This window comes from Galeopterus variegatus, unplaced genomic scaffold, assembly GCF_000696425.1.
Source record: "Galeopterus variegatus unplaced genomic scaffold, G_variegatus-3.0.2 Scaffold2989, whole genome shotgun sequence".
Classification (NCBI taxonomy): domain Eukaryota; kingdom Metazoa; phylum Chordata; class Mammalia; order Dermoptera; family Cynocephalidae; genus Galeopterus; species Galeopterus variegatus.
The window spans coordinates 53147-62604 of NW_007729100.1; the positions used below are offsets into that span (position 1 = coordinate 53147).

General features: G+C 36.1%; 1 protein-coding gene across 1 annotated transcript in view; it reads left to right on the forward strand.

Moving 5' to 3' along the window:
- LOC103599503 (lymphoid-restricted membrane protein-like) overlaps positions 1-9458 on the forward strand; it is a 66991-nt gene that overhangs the window by 18091 nt on the left and 39442 nt on the right. Inside the window, exons 4-8 of the mRNA XM_008583651.1 lie at positions 1528-1610; positions 1702-1780; positions 2330-2488; positions 5695-5812; positions 8099-8149. Coding sequence (XP_008581873.1) covers positions 1528-1610; positions 1702-1780; positions 2330-2488; positions 5695-5812; positions 8099-8149 — 490 coding nt within the window. The remainder of the gene's footprint in view (positions 1-1527; positions 1611-1701; positions 1781-2329; positions 2489-5694; positions 5813-8098; positions 8150-9458) is intronic.

Here is a 9458-nt window from a genome sequence, read left to right on the forward strand (position 1 = left end):
CTTACATTGTTGGCAGTAGTGCAAGTTGACACAGTTTTTTTTAAGAGCAATTTAGGCATGTATATTAAACCCTTAAAAATATGCAGCCTCTTCAAGTGGTAATGCAACTTCATCTTACATTGTTGGCAGTAGTGCAAGTTGACACAGTTTTTTTTAAGAGCAATTTAGGCATGTGTATTAAACCCTTAAAAATATGCAGCCTCTTCAAGTGGTAATGCAACTTAAAAAAAAAAAAAAAACAACCAATCATATACTCTAATACGAGTGTATGTAGAAGGTTGTTTATGATAGTGAAAAATAGAAGCAATCTAAATATTTAAAAATAGGGAATCAGGCAAATAAATTATAGTACTTCCGTACACTAGAATTCTAAATAGTCATTACAAGTAATAATTAGATGAACATTTGACAAAAGAAATATTCATATGTATTTTAAATAGGCCATAGATCCATATATGTAATATAATTCTGTTTTTGTCAAGAAATAAAAAATATATGCATAGGAAAAAGTTGGGAAGAATGGATGCCAAAATGATCGTCTCTGCACAATGCTCTTCATTTTTTTCTTATGAATTTTTTAATTTTACCAAAATATGTGTTTGTATAATAATATCAACTATCCACTTGTACAACAGAGTAAGGGCCAAATAAAAGACAAAAATAAAAAGGAAAAGAAAAACGATTGGAGGTATAAATAAATACAAAATATAAGAGCAAAAACTCAGAAATGGTGATGGTGTGTACATAGCAGTAGTAGGACTGCTGTGAGTTTTTTGCTCAGACACCTTCCTACAGACATCTCACACTGAAACACAGTGAGATGTAAGACACATTTAGAGAATTGTGTGGCTGCTCCAGAGAGAGAAGCTAAAGATTTGGTGCTTAGAAAGCTTGAGTACCAAAATTTAAATCATAGTATAAAGACTCTAAAAAGAAATGGTTGAAATTTTAATATATTTATTTTGGGAGGTTGAGCTAGAGTTGGTGTAAAGGACAGAGGCCTGTACAGAGAGTTCCCCAGATTTCAGGAGCAAAATTCTCAAAGTACAATTCGTCTTGGTTCCGCGTGGCTCGCATGAGAAAGGGAAGATGATAGCACCTGAGTATATTCCACAGTGTTAGTGGTTCGTGCTTTTCCTTCCCAATCCCTCAAGGCATGTGGTCTGGCTGCCTCCACGAGTCTCCACTTACTACTACAAAGTATTTCAGTTTCCTAATCCACTGACACCTCTCATTCCCTAAGCATATGCTGCTGTCCACCTCCACCTGCCTATTTCTGCATGCGTGTTTTCTTTTTCATATTAGATTAAAAGTTGATGAATGGTGAAGGTAATGCCTTACTTTTTTGTCTGTCATCCTAAGTACCTAGCACAGTATTGGACTCTAAATAGTTGTTGAATGAATAGATGGGTTTTAAAACTCAGAAAAAAATACCTGAATAGGAAAATACAGAGCACATCTTAAAAATGAACTAAACTTTGGTAAGGAAAAGAATCCGAGCTGGCTGGTTTTGTTTTTTGGCTACAGGGAAGGAGTGAATAGTGGATTAAGTGGCATCTTGAATCATTCTGTTTTTGGAGAACAGGACAGCATAAAACCAGGTGGAGCAAGTATGTATGTGTTCCTTCGGGATTGTTCTGCCCCTTTCTTGTGGTTTGGAGAAAATGAAATTTTCACAAAACTCTCTTGTATGTGTTTCAGTTAAGATGATCACAGATATAAGAGATTCTGCATCGGGAAGCTTCGAGGCTTTGGGTGGAGACATGTCTAAGGGTGTCTTGTAAGCATTCTTACTTGTAATGCTTTCTCAAGTGCTTTGACTTTCCTTATACGTTTTTCTTGTTTATTTCACAAATCTGCATATTTCAGTTATGATAAAGTCACTCAGTTGTTTTTTTTTTTTGCAGTAGAACTAACATAATTGATTTTAAATTCTTTATAATTTTATACCATCTGCATTAGAACCAGGAACTGGGAACACAAATTCTTGTAAGACTAGTAATCCAAAATCATTTGCTCAATCATGAAACCCTTCTCCTTTATTGACTTTATGTGTTTTCTATAGAAAACAAGTTCCATTTGAAATAGGGTTATGATATTGACCTTAAGCTCTTTTGGGGATTATTTGAAAAAAAATCTTTGTTACTATAATAAATCTTTGAATAAGTATTTATTGTATAAATGAACTACATTTATGATAATGGATTAGCATAAAGGAGAAAATCTCGCATGAATATTTAAGCTTGTTTAGGCTTAACCATATGCCTTATTTTGATAGGAAGAGATTGGAGATATTAAAGAATATTCTCATTCATTCTTTCACCTGCAGGGAGGTGCCTGATTTGATTACATATGTAGCAGACCTATATTTCAACAAGCAGAAATTGGAAGAGGAAAACAGTAAGTTTAAGTTAGCATTAGAAACCTTGGAAGAGGCTAACAACCATTTAACAGAAGACTGCACTGACTTGCGCCTTCAGGTTAAAAGGTGAGCCACAGTGGGTCACTGTGTGCTGGGAACTTTCAGTTCTTTCTTTCTTTTTCATCTTTTTAAAATTGAGATGTAATTCACTTAGCATAAAATTCGCCTTTGTAAAGTGTACAATTCAGTGTTTTTTTAGTATATTCGCAAGGTTGTGCATTATCACCACTATCTAATTCCAGACCATTTTCATCACTCCACAAAGAAACTGCAAACTCATGAGCAGTATTTCCTCCTCCCCTCCCTCAGCCCCTGGCAACCATTATTCTGTCTCTATGGCTTAGATATATTCGCAAGGTTGTGCATTATCACCACTATCTAATTCCAGACCATTTTCATCACTCCACTAAGAAACTGCAAACTCATGAGCAGTATTTCCTCCTCCCCTCCCTCAGCCCCTGGCAACCATTATTCTGTCTCTATGGCTTAGACTACACTAAACATTTCATATACATGGAATCATAATATGTGGCCTTTTGTGTCTGGCTTCTTTCACTTAGCATAATGTTTTCAAGGTTCATCCATGTTATAATGTGAATCGGTATATCATTCCTTTTTATTCCGTTGTAGGGATATACCACATTTTGTTTATCTATTCTTCAGATGATGGACATTTGGGTTATTTGCACTTTTGGGTTATTATAGAGCTGCTATGAACATTTGTGTGCAAGGTTTTGTGTGTACGTGTTTTCAGAGTGGAATTGCTGGGTCCTGTAGTAACCTATAGTTTACATTTCAAGGAATCGCCTGTTTTCCACAGGAGCTGTGTCATTTTACTTTCCACCAGAATTGTTTGTCAATTCTTTTCTAGCAACGATGTTCTTCTTGTAGTCTAAGGCCAATATATTTGTGGGCCAAGTGTGGATCTATCCAAAGAATTCCGTGGTTCAGTTGAACTTTTACTCTGTGCAAAGTCCCTTGCTACCTACTATGAGAGATTCAGGGATGAGGCAGGTTTAAAATGTGCCCTCAAGGTACCTACAACCTAGAAGAATAAAAACTTATGACATTAGCCTAAGATAAAAAGGGATAAAGGACCTAAGAGACATACCAAATAAAGTGTTAAACACTGGTGACATAGGTTAGGAGGAGAAACTTGAGCATCAGGAAAAAAGCAACAAAGTTTTCACAAAGTCTATATTTATAGATGTTGTAGGTGCTAAAATTCTGAACAGGAAAGTTTTATGTTAACTTGTAATGACAATAAAGCATTCTAGTCATGGACTTCCATCCTCAATTTTTGACCTGGTCTAGACCAACCTTCAAAACAATCCTATGAAATTTAAAAAAATAAAAATATAAATATAACCTTACCTCAAGTTTTCTCCATTCCACAATTTGGCTTAGTTATTATTTAATTGAAATATAATAATTCAAAGTTTCTTTTTAAAAACCTATGCTCTGGATGAAGGTGCCAATTAGAGTTTTTTGTTGCAAGCACTGGAAGCTGACTCTGGTTAACCTAAATATCAAGAAATGTATTAGGGGCCGGCCCAGTGGCACACTGCTACAGTGCGCCGCTTGGGAGTGCGGCGGTGCTCCCGCCGAGGGTTCGGATCCCACATACAGACCGGTTCCCACTCACTGGCTGAGCGAGGGTTGCCGGACATGAAAAAAGACAAAAAAAAAAAAAAAGAAATGTATTAGGAAGGAATTGAGTAACTCACAAAATGGACAGAAATCCCAGTGCTTAGTAGAATATCTATTGTAGAATAGCAATACCTTCCTTCAGGTGCCTTCGAGCCAGAAACCTTTGTCTCTTTTTCTCCCATAAGCTTCACTTTTAAATCAAATAGACAGTCCTGTTCATTTCATCTCTTTTATATCTCTAAAATAGATTGACTTCTTTCCAGGTATAGGTATCTGCCACTTAGTTCAGGTCAACATCACCTTTCACCTGGATCACTACAAGCACCCTCTTGAATAGTCTTCCTGCCTTTTCCAAAACTGGTCCCTCATTGGCAGGAATGTTCTTTCTAGATGCCAGTCTGACCACCTTATGGCCCTGCTTTAAACAATTTGATGAATCCCTGTTGCATTCAGAATAACATCCAAATTCTTTCAAAGTCCTTCATGATGGTCTCTGCTGCTTTATCTCTGCTTCTCACTTTCTGCTCTATGCTCCAATAATATCTAACTGCTTGTATAGAGACCCTCAATGAGCTTCTGTCCTCTCTCCCTCTCTGTCATTGCCCGAGTTATCTGCCCACAGAACTTAGTTACTTCCAACCTTGGTTCGTATCACACTGCATTGTGATTATGACGGTCTGTTTACTAGACTATAATCTCTGGGAGGGCAGAGTTCTCATGATTGGGTATAATTTTGTCTTTTTCAGTGACTAGTATAATGCCTGGCACAGAGTTATAGCTTGATAAATACTCATATTTATTGAATAATCAATGTAATTCCCTTAGTAAAGAAAAAATTGTACCTTCTTTGAGCTCCTCAGGTAACAGTTTAAAATCTAGTAGGAGATACAAATAGGTAATTCTAGGATACGGATTACCATAATTAATCAGTTTTTTGTTGGTACCTTCTTTGAGCTCCTCAGGTAACAGTTTAAAATCTAGTAGGAGATACAAATAGGTAATCCTAGGATACGGATTACCATAATTAATCAGTTTTTCGTTAGTGAACATCTAGGTTGTTTCCAATGCTTTAACATAACCTCATTTAGACACTACTGGTAATTATTTGTTTAGTTGTCATCTCCCTTCCTAGTATGTAAGCTCTATAATGGCAAGAACCACATCTCTCTTGTCCACCATTATAGACCCCATGCAGGGTATAGCATCTGAAACATGATATTATTCAATGAATATTTGTGGAATTGGATTAAGTAGTAATACATCTTTTTAGTAAAAGGAAAGATTTTTTAGAAAGAATGATGTAATTCAAAACAAAAAGAAAAAGAAACAGCTATATGATTCAGCCAACAATGGATTTCAGAGGGATCCTCCAAATCTTCAGTTTCAAGAATATGTTTGTCTGTTTCCCTCTCTTCTCCCTTCCCCCACCACACTTCCCTCAAATTCCTTCCTTTTCCAAGGAGTGTGAAAGATCATGGGTATATTTTTGCTGTTGTGGGCGTCTGGTTTAAGCCTTCAGTGGTTTTCAAGTTGGGGTCCAAAAATAACCCTTGGCTTTATTTAGTATGTTTGACAGTTACATTTGAGGTTTTGCTCATTGCCTCCTCCCCCCACCCCCACAGTGCCCACCAGTCTATTATGAGAACAAATCTGTTAAAAGAAGAGCTGGAGGAACTGAAAATTAGTATGAATGCTTCAGAAGAGCAGAAGACCACAATTGCATCCCAGAATAAACAATTGGTAAGTAGTTCATGTGCTTTGAAATTGGCATATAGTTTACATAACTGAAATACAAGAGGCTTTATTTGGGGGCAAAAATCAAAAGTCAGTAGGCTGGTAAATGATTTGGAAACACCTTAGAAAAGTAAAGGCAGGTAGGATTTAAACAATTGTGTTTTTCTTTTCAATCAAGATTAAAATTCCTCACAGATTTCTCAGTCATGTTCCCAATGGTTTGTGAAGATTTGAAAAAAATCTGAAATGCTTCCTAAAATTGATAGGTGAATTTATAAGTATCCAATACTAAAAACCACTTGAATTGAAAAAAAATTCTTAGTCAAACTTTCACCTTTTTCTCAGGTTTTGAAAAAGAAAAATCAGTTCTCTCAGTACTTACAGATTACTGAGAAGCTCCATAAATCATTCCTTCACTAAATAAACACAGGCTCGTAATTTCAGAGCAAAAGGTAATTTGGACTAAGCTTTAATTCAACACCAGAGATGTGATAATTTATATTGAGAATGTTAAACTGTTATCTCAAGCATTAATAATTTTCGAAATCCTGATCAATTTCAGCAATGTTCTTGCTATAGTGAGGGGCAGCAGATTAATTTATTAATAATTTTCGAAATCCTGATCAATTTCAGCAATGTTCTTGCTATAGTGAGGGGCAGCAGACTAATTTGTTTTTAGATATCAGTTGAAAACCTGTTTTTAGAGTCTGTAAGTCACAGGGTCTCACTCGGTTTCTAGGCCTTTGTCAGTCATTTGTGACCTTCTGCAACCAACACAGCTTTGTGTAGCTTAGTGCTTGCCTCAACAGTAAAGTATAGGAACTAGACTCATTGAGCATCACATCTTTTGTGACTCCGAAAGCCTGTGTGACTATAGAAAAGACTCAGTATGGGACCACTGAGGAGCTTCTAACGGGAGGCAATGTAGAGAAATGACCAAGAGGCCACCACACTTGGGAGCCAGACTGCCTCTGTTCATGTCCTGGCTCCAAGGGCTGGATACCTTTAGGCAAACCATTAACCACCCTCAGCCTCAGTGTCCTCCTAGATAAAATGGAGATGACAGTACTACATACCCTAGGGCCAGGGAGCCAGACTGCCTCTGTTCATGTCCTGGCTCCAAGGGCTGGATACCTTTAGGCAAACCAATACCCACCCTCAGCCTCAGTGTCCTCCTAGATAAAATGGAGATGACAGTACTACATACCCTAGGGACGGGAGGGATAATGAGCTCACACATGTAGAGCATTCAATATCCTTTTCTTTCCTCTTAGGGTTCAGTAATGTTAACTGCTATTGGTAAAAGTGCAGAGTCCTAGATATATAATCTGCATTTGCATTTCATAGTGTTTTATAATTTCAAAAGAATATTTAATATTTTATCTCATTGATAAGCATAGAAATTCTCTGAGGTAGAAATAGAAGTTGCAATATCTTTGTAAATTTAAAAAAATTTAATAGAGTGATAGAAGTCGTCCATAGATGTTTTGCTCAATCAATTGTTTAATAAACGGTACCGGTAGAATCAAACTCAAGTCTTCTGATTCCAGGTACATAATGGGAATGCATGTGCGTGTCTGTGTGTGTGCGTGCGTGTATGCATATGTGTTCCTTTATTCTTGTATCAATGAAATCCTAGCCCAAGATGTTTTCTCTTTCATTTTTGTATTATAAAGGTAATAACTGTTCACTTTATGGAAATAAGTGAATAAATTTTTCTTTGCACATTAACAAAGAAAAAATATAATTTCATAATATCCTTCCCTTAATCTACCCATAAGATTTTCTGTTAGCATTTTGGCACATATCCTGTCCTGGATTACTTTTTTCTTCTGATGGTTCTGAATTTGAGGCTGTTAGTTATAAAATAGTTTTTGATGTTCATATTTGTGGTAGCATTGAATCTGAGAATATCCACAGCTTCAAACAGAAAGCTAGAACTCTCTGGCTTTAAGGAGCTATTTGAATAGCTGCTTTTGCAACTACCTGCCATTAATGGATGGCCATAAAGTGACAAGAAAAGAAGCCAAGTTGCTCCTTTTTTGTTTTTTATCTTTCCTTTCCTAACTACCATAGTTACACTGAGTCAAGGAGAAGAGTGACTTTTCGTAGATCCCCAAGACACTTCAAGCCCATATTAAAAATATTTTCAGACTAGGCTTGTTTGTGATGGATGCGTGTCACATTTAAAGTTGGTAAAGGCAAAGAATATTGATAGCCTTGGAGACAAATATGTGGTATTTTCATAAACTTCTTAAATACTTTTTAATTATTTTTCTCTGAATGAATCAGGAGACAGAAAACCGGGATCTGATTCTTAAAATTCGGATTCTACAGGAAGAGGTATGTCAAAATCATTAAACACTGATACAGACAAACATACGGAAATCCATACAATCATGGGTTATGATTGTGGGTTAAATAAAAATAACGTGAATATTCAGGCTCTTAATGGGCCAAAGAGCCTGTTGATTTGTCAAATTACAAGTGAGGAAGAGTGGATAGGATTTTCACATTTGGACAAAGGTAACTAATTATTACTTTTGCAATTATCCATGGAAGAAATAGGATTTAAGAAATTTAGATTTAAGATGAAATGAACACATCTAAAAAATATACTAGTTAAGAAGGAAAGCATGGACACTAATAATTTTCCATTATTATTCCATTGAACAAGGTGGCAAAATATTGAGTCTATGACCTTGGAAAAACTATCTTTTCCGGCCTAATAATACCTATTTCATATAGCTGTTATGGAGATTAAACCATAATGTACCTTACATATGTTAGGAAATATTAGTATAATCTCTAAAAAAATATTTTTGCAGTATATTTTAAGAAACAGATTAAAGACTGGAACAACAGGTAACAAAGCTACTAGTAAGTTACTGTTTTGGAAAATTCCCAATATATACCTTTTGAACATCAAGTATTATAATAAGATTTTAGTTTTGGTTTTATGTAAGGCTATCAGAAGTATTTATTAAGCTGTGCTGAATAGCCTGGAGAGTTACTCAAAATGTGGGCCAAGTGGATACTAAAAAAAAGGTCATAGTGAATTGGAAAGCAACAATCAAAGATTGGAAAGAAAGCCTACATTAAATTCAGACTTGCTATAGCTGCAAGGCCAAGTTTTTGTGAAACTAGTGCTTTACAATTAAACTCCTAATGTAAGCTATCTTCCTACTTGTATTTAAATGAGTGACAAACCTTAAAGAATTGTATCAAACTGGTTTAGAATTAAGATAGATTTAAAAGCTTTCATCATGAGATGGCATTGCAATTACTGATTTACATTAGAAAATGCATATAAATGTCACTGCTAGCTTAGATTCCTTCACGCAGTAAAATCTGATGCACTGCAATGGGTAACAGCACAGTGGTTTGGGTAGTGATTTACATTCATTCATTCATTCTTCTAACTCATATTCACTGGAGACCTCTGTGTGCAGGTGCTATTCTAAGTGCTGAGTATACAAGCTTAAGAAAACTAGCCCATGTGGAACTAGTATGTAAGGTGGTAATTAGTGGTATGGGGAAAAAAGCCAACAACAGAATTGAGGGGGAGGAGAGTGCAATTTAAACTAGGTGGTTAGGGCCGGCCCATGGCTCACTTGGGAGAGTGCGGTGCTGATAACACCAAGGCCACGGG